At 42.3% G+C, this 14,154-nt stretch overlaps 1 protein-coding gene across 1 annotated transcript in view; it reads left to right on the forward strand.

Annotated features, from left to right (window-relative positions):
* Positions 1 to 14,154, forward strand: part of KCNQ5 (potassium voltage-gated channel subfamily Q member 5) — an 846,390-nt gene that overhangs the window by 624,683 nt on the left and 207,553 nt on the right. Inside the window, 1 exon segment of the mRNA XM_030199036.1 lies at positions 8,744 to 8,919. Within this exon segment, the coding sequence (XP_030054896.1) occupies positions 8,744 to 8,919 (176 nt within the window).

Consider the following 14,154-nt stretch of genomic DNA (forward strand, 5'->3'; position numbering starts at 1 on the left):
TTTCCATGGGAGAGCGCCCTCTGGCGGCCTCCTCATGTAAGGGCAGTCACTGTGTTTATCACAATATATATATATATATATATATATATATATATATATATATATATATATATATATATATATATATATTCATATATATTCAATGCTGAAATTAATGGTTTAGAACAATCCATCAAAGATTTGGAACACAGTCATCAGGTAGACTCTACTGATATGCATATATTTCATTGCCTACAAAATCTACATATAATAATTTATTTTGCAAAAGTGCCGCCAAATCAGTTTTTATGCAATCTGCTACTTATTATGCTGAGAATAACAAAAGTGGCCATTTGTGTGCCAGCTATTTGAAAAAGCATATGTTACATCAATCAAAAATAAACATGATCTAAGTGTGACAAAGACAATGACATTTTAAATTGTTTTCATAGTTTTTATAATAGTTTGTACACTTCTGAATATAACAATTCATCTACTAGTTCTAACTTTTTAGTGGAAATACTACTTACTACTACTTATCATTTGTAAAGCACTACTAGACATACGCAGCGCTGTACACTTGATCATGAAGAGACAGTCCCTGCTCCACAGAGCTTACAATCTAATTAGCACAGACAAACAGGACAAACAAGAGATAAGGGAATATTCAAGTGAGGATGATAAAATAAGGGTTCTGAACAAGTGAATAAGGTTAGGAAAGCATTCAACTATACCACATTCAACTATTTCTCAAAGTGTATTACTGATGAAATATTGCTTTGGCTTTAAAAGACATGGCTAAACACAATGAATCTGGTCTAAACAGACTAACACAGTAGTTCTCAAACTGTGCTGCGCCACTCTGGTGCACTGCAGTAAACTCCCAGGGATTATTATTTATTATTATTATTTGTTACATTTGTATCCCACATTTTCCCACCTTTTGCAGGCTCAATGTGGCTTACATATAACCGTTAACGGCGTTAGCCAATTACGGTCTGAACAAATACATGGTATGAATGAATAAGTACATAAGTACATAAGTAATGCCATACTGGGAAAAGACCAAGGGTCCATCGAGCCCAGCATCCTGTCCACGACAGCGGCCAATCCAGACCAAGGGCACCTGGCAAGCTTCCCAAACGTACAAACATTCTATACATGTTATTCCTGGAATTTTGGATTTTTCCAAGTCCGTTTAGTAGCGGTTTATGGACTTGTCCTTTAGGAAACCGTCCAACCCCTTTTTAAACTCTGCTAAGCTAACCGCCTTCACCACTTTCTCCGGCAACGAATTCCAGAGTTTAATTACACGTTGGGTGAAGAAAAATTTTCTCCGATTTATTTTAAATTTACTACACTGTAGTTTCATCGCATGCCCCCTAGTCCTAGTATTTTTGGAAAGCATGAACAGACGCTTCACATCCACCTGTTCCACTCCACCCATTATTTTATATACCTCTATCATGTCTCCCCTCAGCCGTCTCTTCTCCAAGCTGTATAGCCCTAGCCTCTTTAGTCTTTCTTCATAGGGAAGTCATCCTATCCCCGCTATCATTTTAGTCGCCCTTCGCTGCACCTTTTCCAATTCTACTATATCTTTCTTGAGATGCGGCGACCAGAATTGAACACAATACTCAAGGTGCAGTCGCACCATGGAGCAATACAACGGCATTATAACATCCTCACACCTGTTTTCCATACCTTTCCTAATAATACCCAACATTCTATTCGCTTTCTTAGCCGCAGCAGCACACTGAGCAGAAGGTTTCAGTGTGTTATCGACGATGACACCCAGATCCCTTTCTTGGTCCGTAACTCCTAAAGTGATATTGTGGTATAGTGAGGTATATGTATGGTAGGAACAGTTGGGGGGGGAACTTAGAGAGGGAAATGGTGAAGAAGAGTCAGGTAATGTCCGTTACGGTCTTTGGTTACATTGTGTTGCAAGTGTCCAGGTCTTTTTATGTTGGGTCGGTGGGGTATGCTCTTCTGAACAGGTCTGTCTTTAGTGCTTTCCGAAGATTTAGGTGGTCGAGTGTAGTTTTTTCTGCTTTGGCAGTAGTTGTGCACTTAGGTAGGAAAAGCTGGTTGCATAGATGGATTTGTATTTGAGTCCTTTGCTGCTTGGGTAGTGGAGGTTTAGGTATGATTGTGCAGATTTTTTGGTGTTTCTGGTTGGCAGGTCGATGAGGTCTGTCATGTATCCTGGTGCCTCGCCAGAAATAATTTTATGAACAGTCGTGCAGATTTTTAAGTGATGCGTTCTTTGATTGGTAGCCAGTGGAATTTTTCTCTGAGTGGTTTGGCGCTGTCAGAACATGTTTTTCCAAATATAAGCCTGGCTACTGTGTTTTGGGCGGTCTGGAGTTTCTTTAAGATTTGATCCTTGCATCCCGCATAGATTCCATTGCAGTAATCTGCGTGGCTTAGTACCATGGACTGTACCAGGTTATGAAATATTTCCCTCTGGAAGAATGGTTTTACGCATTTGATTTCCACATTGAGAAAAACATTTTCTTTATGGTGGATTTCGCTTGCGGTCGATTGTTACTCCGAGAATTCAAAAAAGATGCTCTGATTGAACAGCTGACTACAGGAAGGATTAAGACATGACATCTCCTTAATTCCCCAGTGGTTGCTGTCTCCCTCCCTGCTAGGCTTTTTGTCAGCTGTAGGTATTATGGCCATTCTGAACAAAGCAGTAAATAGGTCAGAGGAGAAACCTAGTGGTAAGTGCAGCGGGTTGTAAATTGAGAGACACAGATCCAAATTTCACTGTAACTATAGTAGCTATTTTTTCTGGGACTCCCTCTAGGAACAGAAAAATACTTACTGTACTTAAAGATATAGGACACTTCAAGCCTGAAGGTTATTGAAGTGGTGAACATTCAAGTACAGTAGGTATTTTTCTATATTTGGAGGGATCACATTTACAAAAAAAAAAAAGCTACAGTGGGATTTGAGCCCATGTCCCTTGGTTTACAGTCCACTGCACTAGCCACTAGGCAACTCCTCTGCACTGCACAGATGTTTCAGTGGCCATTTTAATAAGACATCCGTATGCTTTACTTGTCCTCATTTATAATTTTAACATTTCAGTTTGCGATTTGGTTGTTCAGGATGGATGTCTCCAGCATAAGGACACCCTTCTCACATATTTTTGAACAGGAAACTCTATGTTTTTCCTGTTCAAAAATGGCTGCGAGATGGAGGAAGATTTTTGGGACATTTTCCCCTAGATTCTATATAGCGCGTGCACCTAGGGATCCGAGCTGAAATCAGCACAGATTCTACAACAATGCATGTAACTTAACAAACTTAGGGGCCCTTTTACTAAGCCACATAAGTGTCTACACGCGCCCAATGTGCGCCAAAATGGAGTTACCGCCTGGCTACTGCGTGGCTCTTGTGGTAATTTCATTTTTGACATGTCTGAAAAATAATTTTTATTTTCGGACGCACGTATTGGACGCGCACCAAGTGGCATTTGATGTGCATAGGTCATTACTGCCAGGTTACCGAGTCTTTACCGCTAGGTCAATGGCTGGCGGTAAGAACTCAGATCCAAAATTTTCATTTTGCCGCACGTCCATTTTCGACAAAAATTTTAAAAAGCATTTTTACAGATGCTTCTGCGCATGCTCAAAACAAATGTCCACACTACCGCAGGCCATTTTTCAGCATGCATTTGTAAAATGGGCCCTTAACAATCTAATGAGCGCTAATAACAGCACTTAACAAGCAATAATGAGCACTAATTTGTTTGGTGTTGGGGAGTTAGGGGGCTGGAGATCCACCGGAAATCCAGCCCCCCCCCCATGTCTTTGTGTCGGGGGGGAAGTTGGGGGGCTGGATGTCTGCTGGACCTCCAGCCCCCCCCCCCCCGGGTCACTGTCCGGGGCAGGGGCATAGCCAGACACCCAATTTTGGGTGGGCCTGGGCCCAAGATGGGTAGGCAGAAGAACTCCGCCGTGTCCCATAGGTTTTTCTCTCTCTCTCACTTGCATACCATATGGTGTCTCAAACATCCCCCCCTCCAATATAACTTTTAAAGAGCAGATTTTCACCGACAATGAGCAGCAACTAAAACACACTGCTCATGCTGGCAGCACACCCTTCCCTCTGATGCAACTTCCTGGTTTTGCACAGATGAGAATACATCAGAGGGAAGGTTGTAGGGCTGGTGCGAGCAGTATTTATCAGTTGCTGCTTACTGCAGGTGAAGATCTACTATTTACAAGGTATGTAGGAGGGACAGTTGTTTGGAGTTTTCGGCTGGTGGGGCTTGGGATCCCTGCCAGCCACATCATAGGTGCTGGCAGGCCCCCTGCTACTGGGTGGGCCTTAGCCCAAAGTGGGTGGGTTTGGGCCCACCTGGGCCCACCCTTGGCTACACCACTGGTCTGGGGGTGTGGGGGGGGGCTTGAGGGGCACTAGGCCACCAGGGCCTTGCTTTTGAGGGGTCCAGAGAGTCCTACGGACCTCCATCTCCTGTTTTTGACAGGTCCAGGCTTTTGCAGCCCAGACCTGTCAGATAAGTGTGGGAAGATTGTGCCTGGGCATGCCCTCAGGTACAGTCTTCCCGCACTTTTCCCCCGATGATCAACGCTAATAACGTGTCTACATTAGCATGTCATTAGCGTTGATTATTGGGGAGTTAATTCCCCACACTGTTCTGGTGCTATTTTTAGGGTGCTGTTTCAGAACAGTGTGGGTAATTGAGCATTGGGGCCCTAGAGAGTTCTAAGATTAATCCTCCAGTGGTGGAAGCTTACCTGAGGAATGTTTGGCTATGTTTGTTTAAATGCTTTTAATTATATGGAAGGAATCAATACTGGTTGTAAGAGGAATTTGTGTTTACACCTGAGTGAAAAGAGGGAGGTTTGTGCTTTTGAACTGAGCTAATAAAAAAGTGACAGTGAATTTAAGAGCATGTTTTTTAATTGAGTGCCAAGGAAGCTTCTGGAGGAATTGTAGCTGGGGTTGAAAAAAGGGAGGGCCTGTCACTAGAAGGGGACAGGATGCAGTGTAGGCAGAGCTCCCTCTTCGGGACAGCACCTCCCTGGCTCAAGCTGCCTTCAGTACAGGGAATTGTTGCCCAGACAGTAGAGTGAACCTGGGAACATATGCCAGGGCGCCCCTTCTTCCCCAGCAGTGATAATATATATGTCTGATAGAGAGAGAGAAAGAGGACATATTTGTACTGACAAAATATTCATATAATTTTGCTTTCTATATTGCAGTGGCCTGATCCCCCCCCCCCCCCCCCCCCAATTTCCTTTGGGCACCTGGTTTTGCTGGCGGGGGTCCAAAGCCCCTGCCAGCTGAAGCCTTCTCCAACGCCAGTCTCCGGCGCCACTACCTTGCCTGCCCTGCTCTCTCTTCCCCCTCACGTCCTGCATGCTCCTTTTAGTGAAATTGAGCATGCTCAGTTTCACTAAAACAAGCATGTAGGACATGAGGGGGGAGAGAGAGCAGGGCAGGCAATGCAGCGGTGCCGTAGACCGGCACTGGACAAGGCTTCAGCTGGCGGGGGTCCCCAACCCTCGCCATTCAAGGTATTTGCTGCAGCAGTGGGTGGGGAGCGACAGGGCGGCAGGGTGGGCGGCGAGGCAGTAGCAGTGGGCAGCAGACCAAATTATGCCCCCCCCCACCTCGGGATCTGGTCCCCTCCCACCGCGAGGTCTGGCTATACTCGTGCTATATTGCAAAAAGAAACCTCAACTTTCAAGTAAATTTTTAAAAATGCCACTCGAGAGTAATCACTTTGTTGTTACAGGTTTAAAAATAAATCCGTGACTAGCAATGGGGGAGAGATTTGTTAAATATAAATTTAAAAAGCCTTCTTCTGCAGCTGTGCACGTGGCTGCCTCTGTGGGTGATGTATCCTTAGGCTGCCCTTTTCTTTTTCTGTTTACTGTGATCCCAGTTGGCAAAGGTTTGCTTACTATCTTATAGCTGAGAACAAAAACCTTTCACAAATCTCCCATTGGAACAAGTGTAAAGCTTCCCTCATAGAGAAAGGATTAGACACTGCTGAATTGTATTTTGCTGGAGTACTGTGTATTACATTTCAATGAAAAAATGGTAACATTCTGCCCTATATTCGGCTGGCAACAGGTAGCGCTTTGACTACCTGCTGCCGGCGTTCAATCCAGATATTCAGTGCCTGGCCATTTCCGGAGAACGGCTTTGAATATCAGAGTTTTTCAACACCAGCTAGCACATGACCAGTTAAGTCGATGTTCAGACAACCTGCCATGGCTTAATGGGCAAAGATAGGCCTGCTTTTTATGCAGCCTTATTTGCCGCTAAGCCTGGTCGGCTAAGTTCCAAATATCAGGACTTAGCCAATGACACCCCCAGAACACCCCCAACATCGCCAGCTTTATTTTCAGCTATAACCAGACATTTTCAGCAGAGATAACCAGTTACACGCTGTTGAACATGACCAGTTATCCACCGAGACCTGAGTTAACCAGACAGCGCTAGTACAGCTCCACCAGCATACTCATTCCCTTTACCTAGATAATCAAGTTGGGCACACAAATCGGCTACATGTGATTACTTGCATGTACAACTTTAGCCACCGTTTATAGAATCTGGGGAAAAATGCATAATTTGCTTGGGAATAGAAGTAAAATATATTATGTGAAATTCTTGACCTGTTCTGCTGTTTGAGAGACTTTGCACCAGTTTCCAATAGGAAAGAACACACATGCTGTCACTTTTAAAACTGCCTAAGAAAAGAGGACTCGCAGACATGTGCACATAATTATTTAAGTCTTATTTCAGAGCAGATGCTAATATCTACAGCTATTTTTTACAAAGCTACATAGGTGCACTTTGCCCTTATAGAATAGGGTCATTATACATTGTATGTGCCTAAATGTTTTCTCAGCCTAGATGCCCTGTTGTAAAGTTGCCCTCTACCTGTCCATACAGCTTTTTGAGGACTAAGCCCTATATCTTGCCAAAGTTCAAGGAGTTGAACAGATGATTAAGAAAATATAGTAATAATTCTGTTAATGTATGCTTTGTATATGAGCTCATCAGTTATATCTAATTTACGCACTCTGCCTTTATAGAAACATCTACTCAAAAGTCTTCATGTATTAAGACACGTGGAGGGGCATTTTCGATATGACGTCTAACTCCAACTTTGGATGTTTTCCACAAAACATCCAAAAATGGAGTAGCGAACATGACCATTTTCGAACTGGTCATTTCCTAGATGTTGTTGTGCTCAGTGTGTCTATCTTTTTGGAGCATTTTTGAAAAAAAAAATACAAGTGAAAAATGCACAAAATCAAGCCTTTTTGGCATGCAGGAAGAGCCAGCATTCTTAGTAGACTGGCCATACAGATACTCCTAAAGAGAATCCACGTACATGGAGAACTCAATAGAACCCACAGAGTAAAAAGTGAAATCAAAAAGGCGTGGGAATGTAAACCAGGCTTATCCAAAAACTGGAACCAGACAACAATTATATTAATAATCAAACATACAAAGTTGATTATTAATTTATTTGTTATCTGGTTCCATTTTTTGGATAAGCCTGGTTTACATTCCCACTCCTTTTTTATTTCACATACAGATATTCCAGCAGAGCAGTGGGGCACCCTAGGGGGTGCTGCAGTGGACTTCACATAAAAGGTCCAAGGTACCCATCTCAAAATTACCTTCTTATATTGTATGGTGAGCCCTCTGAAACCCACCAAAGCCCTACTGCACCCAACTGTACACCACCACAATAGCCCATATAGCTGCAGGTGTCACATATCTATCGTTACACTAGGTTTTTGGTGGGTTTTGGAGGGCTCACACTTTCCACCACAAGAGTAACAGAGTGTGGCCAGTTCGTCATTTGGGGCACCTTTTGTGACTTAGTCGTGATAAGAACAGTTCTAGACCAAAACATTTTCAGTTGTAGCCCTGGGTGTTTTTGTTTTGCTCCATTATAGCCGAAAAACATGCAAATCTTAGGAATGCCCAAATCCTGCCCCCAACATGCCCCCTTCTGATTTGAATGTACTGCGGACAAACTGCATAGCAAAACGTTTAAAAAATGGATTTCAAAAATAGCAATTTGAACGTTTTGGCAAGCAAAACATCCAAATGCTGCTTTATGCCACTTTTTAAATGTTTTGCTCTTTCGAAAATGAACTCCACAGTATGCCCAATCCATGTTTCTCATCTCCCATCAACCTTAGAAATTTTAAGCAGACACAGATGATGCAATCCAGTCACTAGATTCTATGGAAAATTTTAGTGCATATATTGGAAGCATGGTAACAGACACAAAAAGGGGTTTGAATTAATATAATATAATATAAATGTGAAATTTATGAGGAGTAGCTCCATTCATTAAGGCTTCAACCCCTATTGTATTCAATCAACCAACCAGACATAGCTCTTTTGCACCAAGTGTTTCCCAATCTTCTCCTGGAGGCACACCTTTCCGCCCTGGTTTTTAGCATTGCCACGGTGAATATGCCTTACAGATTTTGTGCACTGGGTCCCCAATGTATGCAAATATACCCCATGTATATCCATTACAGGTATCCTAAAATCAGACTGTTTAGGTGTTGGGAAAAACTGCACTAATGAAATGTAGGGAGCTTGGCAACAAGTCATAAACGTGTAAAGAAAGATAGTCCAGTGAAAAAGTATATAAATTGCTAGCACATTCTTGCTGACTTCTTTTCTATGCATTTAAATGCACTAAGAATCAAAGCCTTCTGTCACTGATTTATTTCAGATATCATAGTGCTCATTGCCTCAGTAGCAGTTGTTTCTGCTGGAACTCAGGGAAACATGTTTGCGACATCAGCACTCAGAAGCCTTCGCTTCCTACAGATCCTTCGGATGGTGCGCATGGATCGGAGAGGGGGCACCTGGAAATTATTAGGTTCAGTTGTTTATGCACACAGTAAGGTAAGTGACAATGTTTGAACAGAGAAATGCAGTATTGTATATGTTACATAAGATATTGCACTAACTGAGACATCGTACTGGAAGCAATGACTCTAAGAATTCATCAATCTAACTCCAGACTGTGCCGGGCAGTATTGTATTACTCATTCCAGTGACAAGATATAGAGATCTAGTTTATTCAGAATGGTGACCTGTAACTCTGATGAGAATTATTTATATAAAGGCTCATTTTATATAGAACGTTGAGAAAGGAATTTAGGGGCCCTTTTACTGTGCGCCCAACACACGCCAAAATGGAGTTACCGCCCAGCTACCACGCGACTCTTGCAGTAATTTCATTTTTGGTACGCGTCCAATAGGTGTGTCCAAAAAATAACTTTTATTTTCAGACGCGAGTATTGGACCTACGCACGTAGGTCATTACCACCCAGTTACCGTGTGAGACTTTACCGCTAGGTCAATGGCTGGTGTTAAGGTCTCAGACCCAAAAGGGACACGCAGCAATTTTCATTTTGCCGCACGTCCATTTTCGGCAAAAATTTTAAGAAGGTATTTTTACCAGGTGCGCTGAAAAATGATTCTGTGCGTGGCCAAAACACACGACTACACTACCGCAGGCCATTTTTCAGCGCACCTTTGTAAAAGGGCCCCTTATTTATTTAACATATTTATGAACTGCACTATCTGCACATGCTTGGCAGTGTACATATTAACCAACATACATAAAACCAGAACATTCAAAACATAAACAAAAAAAATGTATACAACAAACATAACCTGAGATGTCCAGGTCGGGACATTCACAATTCCCCTGTCATTTTACAAAGTTATCTACGAAACACAGATCCTTTTGTAAAGTAATAGAAGGACTTGCAAAAGTGCGTGTGTATTTGCCATAACATCCAGCAGCAGGAGCTGTTTTAAAAAGCTGGTCTTGAGGAAATAAAATCATCCTGCTCTCCCCAAAGGTCCACATCTGTAGCAGTTTAAAATAGCTGCTCCAGATAGCATTGATCCCCCCCACCAAAATGCAGGCACTTCCTCCCCCCCATCACACACATTCATGCACACACACACACATTCCTTCTAATAAAGAGTAGTTTCCTAAACCCTCTGCACTACCTGAAAAGGCAGATCCTTCCCAATGAAAACTCTTACTCCCGACCCTCCCTGGGTCTTATTGGAGACCTTCCTGGTGTATAATGGTGAGTAGAAACGATCCCTAGTCGCTCTTGCCTTATTGGGCCTGGGTTCAAGATGACACTGGTCAACTCTTTAGCAGTAGTCAACCCTTAGCAGGATAGCCTTTCCAGGTAGGAAGATTCAAGGAAACAAAATTATATGATAAGAAGAAAATTTCATTTTTTTTAAATCCTGCTAGACCAGTCTAGCTTCAGGACTGTTATCCCTGTGAAGGCACTGAGGAGACTGATGTGTTAAGCTTCCCTTATTCCTCAGTGGACAATATTGCACCTGTGGGTGCCTTCTAACATGCATTCAAGTTCAGTTTTATTTTTGATATACTTGAAAATCATATTAAACAGTTTCCAAGGACTATAAAATAAGGGATATATAAAGACAGAAAAACATCAAGGACCAGGAAAAGGACAGAAAACAAGAGGAAGGTACAGTGTGAAAGAGAATTACAGTTTCATGAGGGGTAGTTGGGAAAATAAAGGATGGACAAAATATAAGGGAGTATACTGCATGAACGGAATGCAAGGTAGGCCAAAACCAAACAGCCAAGTACATGGGAAGGCTTGGGTGAAAAAGTGTGCATTAAGAATGCCTTTAAATTTACAGAATGATACTTCCATTCTGATAGAAAGAAAAAGGGTACTCCAAAGGGAAGATGCAATAATGCTGAAACAGGTGTTTTGGAAGGAATCAAGCTAGATAATGTGAAAAGAAGGAACAGTGAGTAAATTTGCTGAGATGAATGAAGAGTTTGAGGTGGTGTGTATTGGATAAAGAGATTAAAGAGGAACAATGGCAAGCCAGAGTGTAGGGTCTGGTGGTCAATAGTCTCGACTCTCAAGAAGCATTGAAAAGGTCAGCAGCGGAGTTGCTAGAGCTTCCCTAAGTTCCTTCAGTACCCTCGGATGTATGCCATCCAGCCTCATAGCTTTGTCCACCTTTAGTTTAGCCAGCTCCTCACGAGCACAGTCTTCTGAAATTTGTTTGTCTTCTGTAGTCCTGCTCCCAGTCCTTCAGCTATGAACACTGAACAGAAATATTTGTTTAGCAATTCCATCTTCTCTTTATCAGCTTCTACATATTCCTCCCTTTCATCTTTGAGTCTCACAATGCCACTTTTGCACTTCCTCCTATCACCACTACAGTCCTTACAATGGAGACAGGCAGTGGCTAAATTCCAAGGGTCAGGAGTAAACTATTGGATAAGTTTGTAGTCACCATAGAAAGATGGAATGGCAGGAGCAGATCTACAAAGTACTTTTGAAGGGCAGCTCAAATGGGTTTGGTGGGGGAGGATAAGGGTTTTAAGAGGAGATAGTGGAAGCACGTTGTGAGATAGAAGGGAAATCAAAACAGGAAAGGGAGGCAGGCAACGTGGAGTTAGGAGGAGGATCATTAGCCTTAATGAAATAAATTGTCTAAGAAAGAGAAAGATTGTATAAAATCCATTTATCTTGTTGAGATTGTTTTCTTCTAATATTGTTTTAATGTACAATCATCTCTGTTTTACTGTTTTGCAAGCGATCCTTGTAAAATGAAAAAAATTATAAATAAATGATTTTTTTAAAAAAATGAAGTAAATGCTGGTGAAAGTGTTAGGAGAGAGTCAAGGTGCTAATGCAGCAAGAAGACTATTGTTAAGTTTTCTAAGGAGACCATATAGGCGAGAAGGGTTTGCATTCCATGTTAGGTGTGCAGAAAAGTACCTTTTTTTAGTAGACTTGATTACACACCTGTAGAAGCGTGATTGTTCCTGGAAGACCCGCAGAAACAAAAAGGTCCAAAATTTCCACAAAAGTCCAACACAAAAAAAGAAACAGGTGGAAAAACAACTTCAAGAGATCAATCCAAGACAAGGGGTGAGATGCTCCAGAAAAACTTTATTAGGGACCCAACACGGTCCGTGTTTCGGTTTTTAAAAAAACCTTCATCAGGGGTCAATCAGTAGTTGCACAGGGGATATACTGACAGACAAAGGAGCTCATAAAATGTAGTCTCACAGTTTGGATCTTGATTTAACTCATTGCTGCTCCATTAAGTCTATGGGTCCAGTAACGGAACAATCTCAAGAATAAGAGTAGCCGTCACTCAGAACACCAATACTCCAGAGGACCTTCAGCAGCTACCTTGGAATTCTGGTTACTTACAACAGAGCAACTTTGTCACCCCTGATCTGTTTATTCAGCTGCAGAAAATCCATTCAACAGCACCCCAGATCAGTACATTTCAGAAGCATGATTTTCAGTTGTGCACTTTGTACACCACTTCTGCTCTCCTGACTTCCCTTAGGACAAGGCCCTGATAAAACTAGGGTTGTTTTTTTCTGGATTTTCTTGAAAGAAACATTTTCTCTGGGGATACTCTATGAAGAGTAGCATGAAGAGAGGTATTCCAAAGATTAACTTGCTCATCTAGAGACCAGGAGGAAAAATCATGGAAGAGGCTTCTATTGCACTCAATAAAATCTTCATGAGCAATTAAGTTAAGATCCCTATAATGTATTGTTTGGTACGGAGGCAAGGCTGAAGATTCAGATAAGAGCAACCACCAGAAGTTAACAGAGGCATCATTAGACCAGGGGACAGAAAGGATGGATAAGTCATTGATGGCAAGGGAGAGGCATTCGAGGAGAATTAGGACATCAGGCATGTGACCTGCCTGATGTGTGGGGAAGGAAATCAGCTGGGTTAAACCCAATCCATCAAGAAAAGCAATGCAGTACTGATTAATTACATCAGCAGGATCATTAATGTCACCCAAGAGGAGGAATGGCTGGGAAGAATTGCAAGGAAAGGAGGTCATAGCCACATTTAACCTGAGCTTTCTTGGGAAAATGAGGGGTAAAAATGTCATAGTAAATAAATAAATAAATCAAGAGGACAGAGAAACAGGAGGGGGTTGATAAAGGAGAACAATCTGTAGGGAAAGGGAGAAAAAAAGCCTATGATCTTGAAAGAGAGCAATTTCAAGGTTGAGTGGTGTTCAGTCTTAGGGATAGTAATATCAAGTATAGCAAGATAAATAATAGCAAGCCCCATCCCTTTCTGCCAGACCTATTAAGAAAATGGGAGTGGTAGCCAGGAGGACAGGAGTCATCAAGATAGCCTATGTCTGAGTCACTGATCCATGTTTCAGAAAAACAAAACAGATCAAGGTTTGTAGATGTAATATAGTCTGACAAGGTGCATTTTGGAACGCACAGAATGAACATTTAGATAGCCTATATAAAAAGAAGAGTGGACAGGTAATTGAAAAGATGAGCTATGGGCCAGACTCAGAGTGGCAGTTAGAAAAGAGGTCAGGAACCTTACCTCTGGAGGGCAGGAGGAAAAAAAAAAAGGTATCAGTCTGTGGCCACAATGTACTGGAATCTGCTAAGAGAATGGCATATGGTGATCAAAAAAAACTAAATCATGACATAAGGAGGCACCCTCAGAAGGCACACGAAGACTGCACTAATGAATACAACATTCTCCTTAAGCACACTCCTTTTGCATGCTCCACTAGGAAGTAAGCAGGAACTTATGAGACTTCAGATGATGTCACCTCAGGAGCCGAGCAAGTAAATTTGGCCAGAAACACCATGTTAGTGGTGACAGCAGTGTGGCTATCAGAGGAGACAAACGGGAACACAGCAAACCTGGAGGGAAACAAACAGAGACAAAAGCAACATGTTAGAACACTAGAGATACTCTTGCTCTGGAGGGGTCAAGAGAAAAATGGAGAGAACCTTGTGGCAACAGTTATTAGTCTGTTGAAAAAAATGGGGCCCTAAACTAGCAGGTGCCCCTAATTGGGACTCCCACGGCTCTCTGTTGGGTCTTTCTTAAGTGATTCTACCTGCTGTGGATGAGCCTCTGTACAGTGAGAGCTGAACCACTGGAGCCCAAAATTGATGTGGGTCCTGCTGACACAAAAACCACAATGGTATTGGGAGCCTGGCCCTCAGCTCTCTCAGAATGTAGAAGCTGCATTTGAGGAGTAAGTAACAAACTGTCCCAGGTCTTGTGCTGCATCCAAGTTGCAAACAAGCAGAGA

This window comes from Microcaecilia unicolor, chromosome 3 (genome assembly GCF_901765095.1).
Source record: "Microcaecilia unicolor chromosome 3, aMicUni1.1, whole genome shotgun sequence".
Taxonomy (NCBI): Eukaryota; Metazoa; Chordata; class Amphibia; order Gymnophiona; family Siphonopidae; genus Microcaecilia; species Microcaecilia unicolor.